At 39.4% G+C, this 16,801-nt stretch overlaps 1 protein-coding gene across 2 annotated transcripts in view; it reads left to right on the plus strand.

Annotated features, from left to right (window-relative positions):
- CTR9 (CTR9 component of Paf1/RNA polymerase II complex) overlaps positions 1 to 16,801 on the plus strand; it is a 56,119-nt gene that overhangs the window by 21,739 nt on the left and 17,579 nt on the right. The window contains exons 22-24 of one of the 2 annotated variants that reach the window (XM_021001958.2): positions 1,314 to 1,410; positions 2,601 to 2,713; positions 5,328 to 6,388. In XM_021001958.2, coding sequence (XP_020857617.1) covers positions 1,314 to 1,410; positions 2,601 to 2,713; positions 5,328 to 5,736 — 619 coding nt within the window. In that variant the 3' untranslated portion in view covers positions 5,737 to 6,388. Of the gene's footprint in view, positions 1 to 1,313; positions 1,411 to 2,600; positions 2,714 to 5,327; positions 6,389 to 16,801 lie in introns of those variants that run through there. The other variant, XM_078148774.1, reaches the window with a different exon arrangement.

Consider the following 16,801-nt stretch of genomic DNA (forward strand, 5'->3'; position numbering starts at 1 on the left):
TTCTGCGTAGCCATAATGAAGGTAATGAATTGTGGCATTCAGAGTTTAGCTGGCTCTGGTAGATGTAGTACCATCTGCTTTTCTCTGACTGCAATGTGGGTTAGGGAACTGTGGGATAGAGCTAGCCAGAACACTGCCTTAAGTTTAATTCCACCTCTACAAACATGGAGTCTTCTCACAGAAATATGTGAGCTTCCCTAGTGTCTTCAGCCCTTCCTTCTTCAGAGCCCAGGAGCACCTGCCCCAGCTTGTGCTCTGTTGGCATCACAGCCTTTGGGAGCCTTTGGCGCTCTCCACGCCTCAGGGAAGACTTGGAGCAGGATTTCTGTAGAGCTCATAGTGATGATGTTTAGAACATTGGGAAATCCTAGTCACCTAAATCTTCTGAGACATTTCAGTCCTTTTTTTTTTAAGCCTCTCTTTCTTTAAAACAAAGGTTCTTAATCCAGGGGCTATGAACTTGTTTTAGAAAATTCGAATAGCTGTATTTCAACATAATTGGTTTCCTTTGCAATCCTATATATTTAAAGACATTTTTCTGAGAAAACAATTCATAGGCTTCACAGGAGATCATGACAAAAACAGTTAAGGATCCTGCTCAGACTATGGCTTTATTTGCAGCAAAGAATGCTCTGATGTTGAAAAGACCTCAAACTATAACAGAACTTAAAACATCTCAGAGTTGTTGTACATTCATGTTTTTTGTGCAGTGTGGACCTTTTGTTTCTGATCATTAAAAGCATTTGGAAAATGAGTAACAACATTCTACCGTCTGTAGCTTTGAGGAAGATATTTTTGGGTGCAGAAGAGCCTTGGTAATGTTCCTCAAATTACCCCCCTGTAAGTGCCTACCTATCACAGACCTGTGTAAAGCTCACCCTGCCTTAGATTAACAGGAGAGGATTGATGTTTCCTAAATCAGCACATCTTTCTTGAGTGTACTATTTTTGCTGTCTTGTGCCATGTGCACAGAGGAAGGATCTACAAGGAATAGAAAACCTGGTCTGTGTCCTTGAGGACTTTATAATGTAGTTATGGACACAAACTATGTATGTGTTCATATGAAAGTATATAGCAGCATCTGTGAATAGGGTAAAAAAATTTTTTTTTTGTGAGGCAGTTGGGGTTGTGACTTGCCCAGAGTCACACAGCTAGTGAATATTATGTGTCTGAGGCCAGCTTTGAACTCAGGTCCTTATGACTGTAGGACTGGTGCTCTATCCATCATGCCACCTGGCCGCCGTTATAGGGTAATATTCTAACAGGCATGAATGTTACTTAAGTATGTTCTTTGTCTCCTCGTCTTTATTAAGACCACCGAAGGGAGATGATGGATCTGATGAGGAAGAAGCTGAAAATGGCCCCAGGCCGAAAAAGCGTCGCCCACTTAAAGCAGAAAAGAAGAAGGCCGTGAGTACATTCTGTGGGGTTTTCACACCCTATTCATCCGTGCATTTCTCTTTTGGGGAAGAATTGGGGCTGGGCTTGTGCTTTCATTTGGTATATGGAACTCCCAGATGAGGAACCTCTCCAGCAGTGCAGATCCACAAGTTCTTGGCAATTTCTCGGCTTAGATAGTTGCCTAGGGAACTTGCTCTGAGTCTTCTGGATTCTGAAACCAGCTCTCTTTTATTCCATACCCACTGTAAATAAGATAAATAAGGCAGGTGCCCTCAAGAACCTTACAATTTTGTGGGAAATGAGATGTTTACAAATCAAGTAAAAAGACCAGACTGCTTGCCTAAGGAGAATACAAAATGGTGAGCTCAAGAGAGCCGAGAGTTTATTTCTGGCTGGGGCATCTAGAAGGGCTGTAGGAGGAGGTAGCATTTGGGCTGTGCCATGCAGAAGCTGATTAGGATAGTAGTGGTCAGAGGGGAAAGGCATTCCAGTGGTAGAACTAAGAAGAAGAATAGTAATGATAGCTAACATTTATATAGCTCTTACTGTGTGCCATGCACTGTGCTAAGCACTTTATAATTATTACCTCATTTTAGGCTCATAACAATCCTGGGAGTTAGATGCTATTATTATTTCCATTTTATAGATGAGGAAGTGGAGGTGAATGGAGGTTAGATCACTTGCCCAAGGTCGCACAGCTAATAAGTGCCTGAGGCTGGATTTGAACTAAGTTTTCCTGGCCCTGCGCCCTGTCCACTGCATCCCTCAGCTGTCTAAAAAGTGGGATCAAAGTGGGAATCAAAAGACTGTTGAGTGGAGTAGTAGATTATGGAAGATATTCAGTGAGGTTGGGAATTATCTTGTTTACTTGGTTCATAGAAGATGTCGCGAGGAGTAATGGGCAATGAGGTTGACAAAAAAACTTGGAGGCCCTAAATGCCATGAGTTTGGATTGTGCTCAGTAACCAGTTGAGGCTTCCGGAGTTATGAGGGGCAAGGGGAAGAGTGTCATTCTGTACGCCCTGAAAATCACTCCCTCACATAATGAGACTGTGGGGCACAAGTGGTAGTGTTTTATTTACAGTTGTTCAGTTACTCTTTGGTTCTGCATTATTTAATCAGTTTATCAAAATTACCTAGAATTAAATTTTTCACTAATTGTCTTTGTGTGGTTTTTTTGATTTTGTTTTTGTTTTTAGCCTAAGCCAGAACGGTTGCCTCCTTCAATGAAGGGAAAAATAAAATCAAAAGCCATAATCTCATCAAGTGATGATTCTTCAGATGAAGATAAACTTAAAATTGCTGATGAGGGGTAGGTATTTTTTCTCTTGGCAAATTACTCTGCTGTGGGAATGTGTGTGGATGAAAATAATTGTTAACTAAGCCTGTCTGCTTGAAAAAGCTTTGTGTTCTTGTACCAGGGGAGAAATGGAGTTTGGAGGACATAGGATGAGGTTTGAGTGCCTTCACTAGTACTGAGTGCTTTGGCTAGTACAGAGCATCCTCTGTGTTTTTCCTCCTCCTTCCCCGCCTCTACTTTCCAGCCACAGGAGGAGAATAGTGGGCTCTGGGTGTTTGTGGAACGGAAAATGATGAATAGGGAAAGGGAGTTTTGTACTAGGGGGTTTCTCCCTTTATAATACCAGACTAAGATGAACAGAAGGGTCAGAAGACTTGAGCCTTCAGGCTGCCAAATTGTAACAACATAAAAATTGTCCCCCTTATTCAGACCAACGAGCTGTTCAGACCAGTGGGCTGTTCAGCCCATGATTCTGTTTCTGACAGGCACCAAAGTATGTGTTGCCGAAGGAGATACTTGTCTACTTTGATACCAGCTTTAATGGTGTGGGGAATGTCCCCTGAAACATCCCAGTTCTCTTCATTTCCCCATAGCTGAATTCTTCTATGCTTTTTTTGCATCTCCATATTTTCAGTGTATGAGTGCTCTAATTATAATGACTCATATGTGAAATACTGCTTTCTTTTCTTGTACTTAGATTGTTTTTCATACAGTCTTCCTCATTCAGGCACATGGCAAACAAATCTAGATTCACTTTTTCTACCATTTGTCTGACTTCAGCAATAGTACCCAAGCCGCCTTCTTTCCCAGCTGGTCTTTTCCATTTTTTAGAGGTCACCAACCCTCTGCCTGATAATTAAGTATCCATTACAACAGTCCCTCCAAATGGTTATCAGGCCTCTGCTTGAGCATTTCTTGTGACAAGAAACAAAAGACGAGATTAGTTGTTAGAAAGTTCTTCCTGATATTGAGCCGACATGAGACCAAGTTCTCACTTTTAAAAAAGCAATCCTATTGCCTCTCCCTTCTGACAGCCCTCTAAACATTTGAAGACAGCTGTCATATCTTTTCCTCTTCCTCCTACCCCCATAGAAAGCAGTTTTTACTCCAGGCAAATCCCGTGTATCTCCTTCAACCATTTCTATCTGAGGTGCTTCCTAAATACCTCACTGTCCTCATTAGCCTCATCTATGCTTAAACCAGTTTGTAAATGTCCCTTCTAAAGTGTAACACTCAGAACTGAACACAGTGTGGCGCCTTCTAATTTTGGACTTTGTGCAGGCCCATTGATGCAACCTAAGATCATTTTAGCTTTTTGGCAGCCATGACACATGGTTGAGTCATGTTGAGCTAAAATCACTCAAGACTTTTTTTTTTAACATGGACCTGCTCGCCATTCATGTCTTTTGTCCCCCTTTTTTTGTGTAGTTGATTTTTTTGAACCAAAGCGTAATTTGTTATATCCGTCCCTGTTCGGTTTCATTTTGTTAGATTCTGTCCATGGTTCTTATCTGTCCAGAGCTTTAGTATTCTTCATTGCGTCATCTGATCCATGATTTTCATAAGTATATGATCTATGCTTTCATCCAAAGTGATTTTTTATGTCTTATCTTGTTAGAATTCCTAATCTTAGTCTCTCTCCACCATATCATCCTTCTAATAATTCTTAATTTTGTCCAGTTTGTTGACTGTTTTAGCAGTGGTGGCATGGTCTTCAGAAAATTTACCATGAGTCCAAGGTTCTTTTCCTAAATATAAGACACTCTCTCTTCTGCCTGCAGTTCGAAGAGCCTGCTGTACTAAAAATAAATAGAAGGTACAGTCCTAGTTTGAGTGAAACATCAGTGAAGGTGTCTGATAGATGTGAACTTTTTGAACATCAGAGAAGGTGAAGTAAGGGTGTAGCTGAATGCTGGAGTCCTGAGCGAGGACCAAGCTGTATTTCTTGGGGCTTCTTGGAAATCTGCAGCTTTTCCTGGTAGTCATGATAGGAGGACTCTGGAGTTAAGAGGGATCATGTCTATAGTGCCGACCTTTACTCTCCTCCTAGCATTCACTAACTAGCAAGTGTCCACTGCGCTGTCTCCTGTTCTGTTGGTTGGTTGGGTCACCTTCATTTCGTGCTTCTTGTTTCACCTTTGCATGGGATAGGATTCTCCCTTATCTCTTGTGCATGTGAAGAGGTCTTGATTCCCAGGGTAGGAGTGTCTGCCTTCTTCTCCATCCTCCACTGGAACATATTTGGCAGAGCACCAAGCCCTGTAGAAAACTTTCTTCTTGGAAGAATTTTCCAAATATTTGAAAATCAGAACCAGATACATTGCTATAGTTTAGGTGTTTAACATTCTCCAGACCTCTGAGAGACTTTTATGCCAACTGAGTTGTAGGTTTTGCCAGAACTTCTGTAAAATTTCTTAAGAATGCCATTTTACCCCTTTTTTCTCCACTTCACGATTTTGTGTTTGGAATCAGGAAATCCTAGATTTTGACAAAAAGCCCCAGGTATCCCAGTGAAAGAGAGCATCCCCTTAGGGTTTGTTTGCTTTTCATTCATGTGCACTCCTCCCAGTTCCATGCTTGCTGAGTCCCCAGAGCCCTCAGCATAACTGGTGCTTGTATTTGTCAGACATGCCAGGAACAGCAATAGTGATTCAGATGATGGTGATCTACGTAAGAAACATGTGATGTCAGAGAGCGATTCTGACGAGAACCCAAATCAGTCTGGGAGTGAAGCGGGCAGCCCCCGGAGATCCAGCGTGCAACAGTCAGAGGAGGATTCTGACAGTGACCGGTCAGCTCCAAAGAGAAGACGCTCGGTGTCTGAACAGTCTGACAATGAGTCTGTCCAATCAGGACGGAGCCACTCTCCAGGTTCTGACAATGAGTCCCGGCCAGCTTCACCGAGTGCTGATTCAGACCGGGAGTCAGAGAGAGCCTCTGATAATGAGGCTTCTGCAAGGGGCTCTGGGAATGATTCAGAACCAGAGGCTTCCAACAATGAGGCCTCAGAACGGGGTTCTGATGATAGCGATTAGATTTTAGTTTGTAAATAAGCTAAATTTCTGGAAGGAAACCTTTTTTTTAATATATGAAAGCTGTGAAATGCTTGAAATGTTTAGTAAAACTTGTGAAATTTTTCTGAAGGCAATTTTTTTCTATCAAATTATATATTACTAAGCCCTGAGAGACATTTTCTTGTGCCAGAGACCAATATTTGAGTTTCTTGTGCAAATGAAGTCTACTCTCCAATGTGGAACAGAGCCACCTGTCATATGTGAAAATTACACTTAAAAATAAAACCAGACATTCAGTCCTTCCTGGAGTAGTTTGGCTGCAATTTTGGCCTACGTCCCAGGTCTTCTATATGTTTAGCTGCATTAGATAAGTGATTTTTTGATAAAAGGTACAAGGAAATATCTATTTCCTTTATTACCTTTTCATTATTATCTTTGTCTTTCTCGGGAAGTAGGTTTACTTTACTTTCCAGTTAGACACATAATTTGTAATTATACCAAAATGCAAGAAAAAGAAGCAGGTTTTTTTCCCAGAAAAACAATCCTGCAGAGAAGTCAATTACAGGCATGGCATATAATTCCTCAGGAGAAAAAAATGTGTGAAAAGACCCCTTGTTAGTCAAATATAAAGCTCTGCCTAAGCAAACTGTTTAATAAAATTCTGTTGTTACAAGCTTTTGTGGATAACCTCATTTGTTTTGTTACTGAAGTGGGAATCAGAATGCCCTGCCTATAGGGTTGATTAATCAACTGAGCAGGGAAGGTGTGGCTAGAGAATAGTTTATGTGAAAAATATCTTGGGCTTTAAGGAGGCTGCAGATTCGTTGTGAGTTAGAAGTTATGGCAGCCAAAAAGCTGACTCTATGTTTAGCTGCATTAGGAGGGACAAGTGAGGTGGCCATCCTCCTGCACTCTGCCCTGACCAGACCATATCTGGGGTTTTGTGTTTGGTTCTGGGAAGGTCATTGATTAGCTAGAGGTCAGCCAGAATTGGCAGAAGGCTTAGAGGTCATGCTTAGCCTGGAGAAGAGAGGAATTGGAGGAGACATAAAAGATCTTCAGGTATTTGTCATATGGAAGTTGGACTGAAATTGTTTTGTTTAGACCCAGAGCTAGAAGCAACTGGCAAAAGTTGTAGAGGGACAGAGTTGAGCTCAGGCCAGGAAAAGCTTTGGACAATTAGAGCCATCTGTGAATGGAATGGGTTTTCTTTGAAAATAGTAACAACCTCTCCCCTTCCCCCCACCTTGAAGTTTTCAGTAAAATTTAGCCTGGCTGGGATAACCACCCAGGAAATTCTTAGAGGTCCTTCTCAGCCAGGTATGGGGTTCTGGGGCTCCTTCCTGCTCTTGAGCTTTATCTTCAGTAAAAGGAAGAGATTGAGCTTGACCTCAGGTCCTTTTCAGCTCTAAATCTGTGTATGGTATAATCAATAGAGGACCAGTCTTGGAGTTAAGAAGACCTGTATTCAGGTTCTGTCTCTTAACACAGCTTTGTGACCATGAGTTTTGTTATTCACCGTCCCAACTTAGTGAAGACCAAGGGTTGCATGACTTTCATATGCTTAGGGAGAATTTCCATGCTGGTAAAATCATAGGTCAGGGCCAACAAACGTATATATAAATCTACCCAGATTCAACCCCAATCCCTTGGAACTCAACATGAACCCAAGTGACTGAATTAATCATTACCCCCCCACCCCAAACCTCCCTTTTCATGTCCAGAAAACTTTCCTGTTTCATTTGATGGCACTACTATACTTCCGTTACCCAGCCTCAAAACCAGTGGTTTTCTCTACCCCACCCCACCTCCCATGTACCTCAACTCCAAACACCCTTTACATCCAATCATCCTCTGGAATCTTAGCATTGATTAGAGTTCTAAAAACCTCAACATTGTTTTTCTTGATAATGTCGCACTGAATAAGATTGTTCTAGTTCTCAATTCACTCTGCAATAATTCATAGGTATTATCCCAATTTGTTCTGAAATTGTCTGTTTTGTCTTTTCTTATGGTGTAGTAATATTCCAATGCATTCATATACCCTAATATACACTTTTAGTTTCCAGTTTTTTGCTACTAGAAAAGAGTTGCTAATAAATATTTTTGCGTATGTGCATCCTTTTCATTTCTTTGATAGCTGGGTCAAATGCTATGCACACTTTAATAACTTTGGGGGCTTAATTCCAAATTGCTTTTCAGAATAGATGGGCCAGTTCACAACTCCCCCAACAGTGCATTAGTGTGCCCATTTTCTCTCATCCTCTCCATTTGTCATTTTTTTCTTTTGTCCTCTTTGCCAGTCTGATGGATGTGAAGTGGAAACTCATAGATGACTTAATAAGCATTTCTCTAATTATTGATTTGGAACATTTTTATATGATTATTGCTAGCTTGGATTACTGCTTTTGAAAATTGCCTATTCATATCCTTTGGTGACTTATCCATTGGGGCATGATCCTCAATCTAAAATTTGAATAAATTTCTTATATATTTTGGAAATGACTTATCAGAAACTTGATGCAAAGATTTTTTCCCCCGGTTATATTTTCCTTGTAGCTATAGGATTTCATCAAATTTATAGAGAATTAGGATTGGAAGGAAGCTTTGAGAATCATACAAATACTTTCTGGAGTTGGAAGGGAGTTTGGAAGCCATCTAATCAACCCTCTCACTTTGACAGATGAGGAAACTGAGACCCAGAGAACTTAAATGAGTTGTCCAGGGTAACATGGTTTGTAAGAAGCATCAGAAGCCCTTTGCTTTGCTCTGTAGAAGTTTATTATGTCTCTACCTTGGAAAGAAGCTGTAGGGGTATGCTTGTGTATTTATTTCTTATATAAAGCCACCTACTAGGTTGGGTGCTAAGCCCATTCTTTTCCTTCTCAGTGGTCTATTTGTGGCTTCATGTAGGGGTGATGGTGGTGGTGGTGTGTGGTGGTATGTATAATCCTTCCACAGATATTGGTCACAGGGCAGTCCTGTGTGGTACCTACCACTAGATGGATTATTAGGCACAGGGTGAGGTTAGGATTTTCTGTGAGACTTCTGGGGGTGGAGCTAAGAAGGCAGACTATAGAAGCACTCAGCTAAGCCCTCCCAATATTTTCCTCCAACTAACTTTAAAATAATGCCTTAAATCAAATTCTATAGTGGCAAAGCCAACAAAAGGTCAAAGTGAAACATTATTCCAGCCCAAAACAACATAGGAGGTTGGAAAGAGATCTGTGACATGGCGTCTCAGCTGGCCCAGAGCCTTTGTGGATCAAACACCAGTGGTGAGACTAGGTTGTGGAGACAGAATCAGCAGCAGCTTTGGGACTTTCCAAGCCAGAGACAAGAAGGGGGCCTGGCAACTGGTTAGAGGGAAATTACAGGTTACCTCCTATGCTAGCACTGGACTCAGAGACTAGGCACTGTTTGGCAAGTCCTCTGTCTGTATCTACTTCTGGGTCACCATTTAAGGGCAGAGAGGAGAACTTTTGGTCAAGAGGGAGTGGAAGCCTGGGTGGGGAAGGGGGAGTATAATAATTTCCAGCTGCAAGGGATAAGGGACTCTGAGGAACAGTATCATTTCCGGTTCCAAAGGAGGAGGGGCCCTGAGGAGCAGTATCAATTGCAAGCCCAAGGGATCAGGAGACCTTCCTGAGTATGTACCAGAGTAAAGACCATGAGAGCAGTGACCACATCTCTTCCTAGCTCACACTGCCTTGGAAGCATCAAAAACTTCCAACCCCCCAGAACTAGCTCTAAAAATAGCAGTGTGAAAAAGCCTGAAGGTTGAGATAGACTCCCCCTACCCTGACCCTGCAACTCCCAACCCCAGCTGCCTCATGCCAGGAACAGAGCCCAACTTTAACAACAACAACAAATTCCAAATCAGTAAATAAAATGGAAAAAATGAACAAACAATAAAGAACCTAACCATAAAAAGCTGCTATGGTCAGAGAAGATCAAGACACAAATATCAGAAGAATGAAGTCAAAACAGCTTCAAGCAAAGCCTCAAAGAAAACATGTGAATTGGACACAAGCCCAACAAGAATTCCTGGAAGAGCTGAAAATTATTTTCCAAATCAAATAAGAGTAATAGGAGGGAAATTAGACAAAGAAATGAAAGCAAAGGAAGAAAATTGTGAGAAGACAATAGCTTGGTAAAAGAGGCACAAAAATACTGAAGAAGATAACACCTTAAAAAACAAAATTGGCCAAATGGAAAAAAAGATACAAAAATTCACTGATGAAAACATCCCCTTAAAAAGCAGAACTGGCAAAATGGAAAAAGGTACAAAAGCTCAATGAAGAAAATAATTTCTTAAACATTAGAATTGAGCAAGTGAAAGCTAATGACTCCCTGAGACGTGAAGAAACAATGAAACAAAGTCAAAAGACTGAAAAAAAGTGAAATATCTCATCAGAAAAACAACTGAACTAGAACATAGACTGATGAGACATAATTTAAGAATTATTGGATTACCTGAAAGCCATAATCAAAGAAAGAGCCTAGACATCTTGTTTCAAGATATTATCAAGGAAAATATCCCTAATATTCTAAAACCAGAAGATAAAATAGTAATTGAAAGAATCCACTGATGATTTCCTGAAAGAGATCCCAAGATGAAAACTCCCAAGAATATTATAGTCAAATTCCAGACCTCCCAGGTAAAAGATAAAATACTTCAAACAGCAAGAAAGAAACCATTCAAATTCCATGAAGCCACAGTCAGAATCTCACAAGATTTAGCAGCTATCATGTTAAAGGAACAGAGGGCTTAGCATACTATATTCCAGAAAGCAAAGGAGCTAGGATTACAACCAAAAATTACCTACCCATTAAAGCTGAGTATAATTCTTCAAGAGAAAGATACATATTTAATGAAATATAGGACTTTCAAGCATTGCTGATAAAAAGACCAGAGCTGAATAGAAAATTTGACTTAGAAATATAAGACTTGAGAGAATAAAAAAAATATGAAAGAGAAATCATAAGGAACTCAATAAGGTTAAACTGTGTACCTTTTTATATGGAAAGAAGATACATGGATCTTTTAAGAACTTTCTCATTATTACAGCAGTTGGAAGCATTCTACATGGAAAGAAGGTGTGGGAGTGAGTCAGTTATTTTGGGATGATATAAAAAAATGGATAGGCAAGAAAAAGAGATGCTCTGGGAGAAGGGGGAAAGGAAAGAAAGAATGGGGGAAATTAACATAAAAGAGGTATGCAAGGAAGAGCTTTTACAGTGGAGGGGAAATGGTAGGGGGATGGGCAATGTTTGAACCTCACTCATGTCTAAATTGGCTCAAAAAAGAGAATATATGTGTGTGTGTGTGTGTGTGTGTGTGTGTGTGTATATATATATATATATACACACACACACACACACACACCATATTCAAAAAAGAGAATATATATATATGTAATAGAAATCTATCTTACCCAACAGTAAAATAGGAGGGGAAGAGGATACAAGAAAGGGAAAGTGATAAAAGGGAGAACAGATTAAGGGAGGCAGTGGTCAGAAGCAAAACAGACTTTAGAGAAGGGACAGGATAAAGAAAGGGAGGGATAAACAGAAGGAAATAGAATGAAGAGAAATGCACACTAGTAATCATGACTGTGAATGTGAGTGGAATGAACTCACCCATAAAAGGGAAGTGAATAGCAGGATGGAGCAGAAACCAAAATCCAACAATATATTGTTTGCTAGAAACACACTTGAAGCAGAGAGACACACACAGTTAAAATAAGGGGTTGAAGAAGAATCTACTATGTTTCCTCTGAAGTAAAAAAAAAAAAGCAAGGGTAGCAATGATGATCTCAGACAAAGCAAAAACAAAAATAGACCTAATTAAAAAGGATAAACAGGGAAACTACATTTTGCTAAAAGGAACCATAGACAATGAAGTAATATCAATACCAAATAGGTATGTACAGAATGGTATAGCATCTAAATTCTTAAAGGAAAAGGTAAACAAATTGCAGGAGGAAATAAATGGTAAAACTATACTAATGGGGTACCTTAACCTTCCCCTCTTAGAGCTAGATAAATTTAACCATGAAATAAATAAGACAGAAGTTAAGGAGTTGAATAGAATCTTAGACAAGTTAGATATGATAGACCTCTGGAAAAAACTGAATGGGAATAGAAAGAAGTATACTTTTTCCCAACTGTGTGTGGCACCTTCACAAAAATTGACCATGTATTAGGGCATAAAAATCTTATAACCAAATATAGAAAGGCAGAAATAGTAAATGCATCCTTTTCAAACCCATAATGTAATAAAAAATTACATTTAGAAAGGGCTGTAAAAGCATAGACTAAAAGCTAATTGGAAAACAATTTAAAGAATGAGTGGGTCAAAGAACAACAATTTCATTAAAAAGAATGACAACAATGATACAACATTCCAAAATTTGTGGGATGCAGCAAAAACAGCACTTTGGGGAAAATGTGTGTGTGTGTGTGTGTGTGTGTGTGTGTGCGCGCGTGCGCATGCACATGCACGCGTATAAATGTAGTATGTACATCAGTAAGAGAGAGAAAGAGCAAATCAATGAATTGGGCATGCATCTAAGAAAACTAGAAAAAGAAACAAAATTTAAATCCCTAATTAAACACTGAAATGAAAATCCTGAAAATCAAAGGAGAGATTAATAGAAGTGAAAGTTAAATTTAAAAAATTGCACATTGAACTAATTTAAAAAAAAGCAACAACAACCTAGGAGCCGGTTTCATGAAGAAGCCAACAAAATAGATAAACCTTTGGTTAATTTGATTTTTAAAAAAAGGAAAAAAGAAAAACCAAATTACTAGTATAAACAATGAAAAAGATAAATGCACCACCAATGAAGATGAAATTAAAGCAATTATTAGGAGTTATTTTGTCCAATTACATGCCAGTAAAACTGACAATCTAAGTAAATTGAATTTACAAAAATATAAACTGCCCAGATTAACAGAAGAGGAAATAGAATCCTTAAATAACCCTATCTTAGAAAAAGAAATTGAACAAGCCATCAATGAAGTTCCTAAGAAAAAAATCTTGAGGACCAGATGGATTCTCTATCAAATGTTTAATGAACAATTAATCCCAATACTATATGAACTATTTGAACAAAGAGATAAGTCCTACAAAATTCCTTTTATGACACAAAGTTTTGATACCTCAGCTATGAAGAGCAAAAACAGAGAAAGAAAATTGTAGACCAATTTCCTTAATAAATATTGATGCAAAAATTTGAAATAAAATACTAACAAGGAGATTACAGCAATATGTCACAAAGATCATGCACTCTGATCAGGTGGGATTTGTACTAGGAATACAAGGCTGGTTCGATACTAGGAAAATTGTCAGCATAATTGACCATATCAATAACAACAACAAAAATTGTATAATTATATCAATAGATGCAGAAAAAGCCTTTGACAAAATATGACACCCATTCCTATTAAAAACATCATAGAAAGCATAAGAATTGGTGGAACCTTTCTTTAATAAATGTAAATATCTAAAGCCAAAAGCAAGCAAGGGTATAAACTTGAAGCCTTTCCAACAAGATTAGGAGTGAAGCAAGGGTCTCCATTATCACCAGTATTATTTAATATTGTACTAGAAATGCTAGCTATAGTAATAAGACGAAAAAGAAATGGAAGGAATAAAAATAGGCAATGAGGAAACAAAACTATCACTCTTTGCTGATGATATGATGGTATACTTAGAACTGAAAAAAACTAGATGAAACACAACTACTTCAGCAAAGTTGCAGGATATAAAATAAACCTACATAAATCACCAGCATTTCTATACATTACCAACAAAGGCCAGCAGGAAGAGATAGAGAAATTCCATTAAAAACAACTACAGACAATGTAAAATACTTGGGAGTCTTCCTGCCAAGACAAACCCAGGGATTATATGAATACAATTCCAAAACACTTTTCACACAAATAAAGACAGATTAAACAACTGGAGAAATATTAATCGCTCATGGATAGGTCAAGCCAATGTAATAAAAATGACAATAAATTTAAAATTTATTTATTTATTCAGTACCATACCAATCAAACTAACAAAAATTATTTTATGAAGCTAGAAAAAAATAATAACAAAATTCATCTAGAAGAACAAAAAGTCAAGAATACTAAGGGAATCAATGAAAAAATGTTAGGGAAAGGGGCCCAGCAGTTTCAGATTTCAAACTATCTTACAAAGTGATAATCATCAAAACAATCTGATACTGGCTGAAAAAATAGAGTGGTATATCAATGGAATAGATTAGATACACAATACATAATAGTAAATGACCATAGTAATCTATTGTTTGATAAACTTTTGGGATAAGAACTCGACATTTGACAAAAATTTCTGGGAAAACTGGAAAGCAGTTTGGGAGAAACTAGGTATAGAGTTAGACTAATGTCTCACGTCGTATACCAAGATAACGTCAAAATGGATAAATGATTTAGACATAAGGGGTGATATCATAAGCATATTAGGGGAGTTTACCCATCAGATCTATGGATAAGGGAAGAATTTATGACTTGAAGACTTTAAAGAAAATAGAGGTTCTAAGAGGCAGAAGTAAAGAGAGCAAACATTTCAGGCATGAGAGGCCCACCTGTGCTACATGGAGATGGGAGATGGAATGTAGCACCCCAGGAACACTAAGTAGGTCAGCTTGGCTAGAACATCAAGATTCTAAGGGAGAATGATATGTAATTAATCTGTCTTACAAAAGGGCAGCAAGGTTATGGACTTTACATGACAAGGAGAAGGGCTTGCATTTTATTTTAGAGTCAGTAGGGAACCACAACAAGCTTCTTGAGGAGAGAAATGCCATGGTCAGACCTGGATGTTAGCCATATCAATTTGGCAACTTTGTAGAAGTTTTGGACATGGATGAGGCTGGATGCAAGAAGACCAGTTGAGAGATAGATGCAATAGAAGATTGCAGAGGTGATGGGTTCCCAAACTTAGGAGGCTGTGATATGAGTAGAAAGAACAAATATGAAAGATGTTTGAGGAGCTAGACTCTACAAGCCTTGGCAGCTGATTGGGTATGTGGGTGGGGGAAAGGGACAGCATGTATGAGAATGAAGAGTCAAGGATAACTCCTAGACTATAAAACCTAGGAATTGGAAGGATGATGGTGGTCTGAACAGTAATATGGAGGTTAAGAGAAGGGTTGGGCTTAGGAAGACTGAAGTGGGTTCTGTTTTAGATGTGTTGAATGGGAGATACCTATGAGATATCCAAGTGAAGGTGTCCTGTAAGCATTTGGAGATGTGCTACTGGAACTTGGAATTTTGCTATTATATTCCTTGGCGTTTTCAATTTGGGATCTCTTTCAGGTGGTGATCAGTGAATTCTTTCTATGGTTATTTTCCCTTCTGGTTCTAGGACTTCCGGGCAGTTTTCCTTTATGATTTCCTGAAAGATACTGTCCAGGCTCTTTTTTTCATCATGATTTTCAGGTAGTCCAGTAATTTTTAAATTGTCTCTCCTGAATCAATTTTCCAGGTCTGTTGTTTTACCAATGAGGTATTTTACATTTTCATCTATTTTTTCATTTTTTTGTTTCTGTTTGACTGATTCTTGCTCTCTCATAGAAACATTAGTTTCCATTTGTCCAATTCTAGTTTTTAACAGATTGTTTTCTTCTGTTAGTTTTTGTACTTCCTTCTTCAATTGGCCAATTGTGTTTTTAGGGACTTGTTTCCTTCAGTATACTCTTCTGTTAGTTTTTGTCTTTCCTCCTTCAATTGGCCAATTGTGTTTTTTAGGGACTTGTTTTCTTCAGTGTATTTTTTTTCCAATTGGCCAGTTGTATTTTTGAAGGACTCTTCTACCTCTCTCATTTGACTATTAAAATCCTTCTTGAGCTCTTCTAAGAAGGCTTTTTGGGCTTCAGAACAGTTCATATTCCCTTTTGTTGTTGCAGATGTGGGTTTGTTGACAGTGTTGTGCTCTTCAAAATTTCTGTCTTGATCTTCACTCTTCTCATAATATGAATCTATGGTACGTTTCTTTTTACTCATGGTGTTTCTTTATTCCCTGGCCTTTAAAGAGATTGAGCTCTCCTGCTGAGGAACAGAGGGCACTGACCCAAGCCTCGTGCTGGGAGACTAGGTCTTGGTCACTGGCTTTGTGTGCTGGGGCCTCTTATGTTGGCAATTGGAGGCTATAGGGTTCTGGCAGCTTACCTTGTGTTGGGCTGGAATCAGCAAGGTTGGAACTTTAAGGCAATTCTAGGTTGCCTGCTTTTCCTTTCCTTTAGCTTTCTTCAGCTTCTTTTAGATGGGTGCAGCAGGGTGTTTACCTGCCTGGGGCCCCTTGCAATGCTACCTCCCTCGTTTCTGCTAATGCACTGGGAGATTTCTTTGTGGTAGAGTGCTGAGGCATCTGGTGGTTTTCTGAGCTGGTTTCCACCAGTTCCCCCGGCCCCCTCCAAGCACTTGGAGGTCCAGATGTTGGTGTTTGCCTGCTTTACCACCTGGGCTTCAGGATCTCTTCCTGGTTGACAGTTGGAAGCTGTAGGGTTCTGACAGCTTACCTGGTGTTGGGTTGGAATCAGCAAGGCTGGGACTTTAGGAAGACTCTAGGTTGAGTCCTTCAGCTCCTTTCAGATGAATGCCACAGGGTACTTATCCACCTGGGACCCCTTGTAGTTCTGCCTCCCTTATTTTTGCTGAGGCTCTGGGAGACCCGTTTGCTGGGCTGCTGCACTGCTGCTCCCCGTCTTTCTTCTAATTCAGCTATTCCAGGGTTTTTTCTGGGGTGATATTTTCTGGGTTTTCAGAGATTGATAGGGGAGAGTGAGAGCGACTACTTTTTCACTCTGCCATCTTGGCTCCCGGAAGCAGAAGTCTGTTGCCATTGGAACTTGGGAGAAAGAAAAGAACTAATATATAAGTAAATGTGGGAGTTATGTGTCTAGTGATGATAGTTGAACCCATGGGATCTGAAGAGATCACCAGGAGAAAAAGAGGGTGCAGGACAGAGGTCTGGCTGGAGAGGGTGGGTGAAGGGCAGACTAGAAGATAATCCTACAAAAGAGACTAAAAAAAATCTCACAGCTGAGAG

The sequence above is a fragment of the Phascolarctos cinereus genome, unplaced genomic scaffold (genome assembly GCF_003287225.1).
Source record: "Phascolarctos cinereus isolate Bilbo 61053 unplaced genomic scaffold, phaCin_HiC Scaffold_9;HRSCAF=440, whole genome shotgun sequence".
Taxonomy (NCBI): Eukaryota; Metazoa; Chordata; class Mammalia; order Diprotodontia; family Phascolarctidae; genus Phascolarctos; species Phascolarctos cinereus.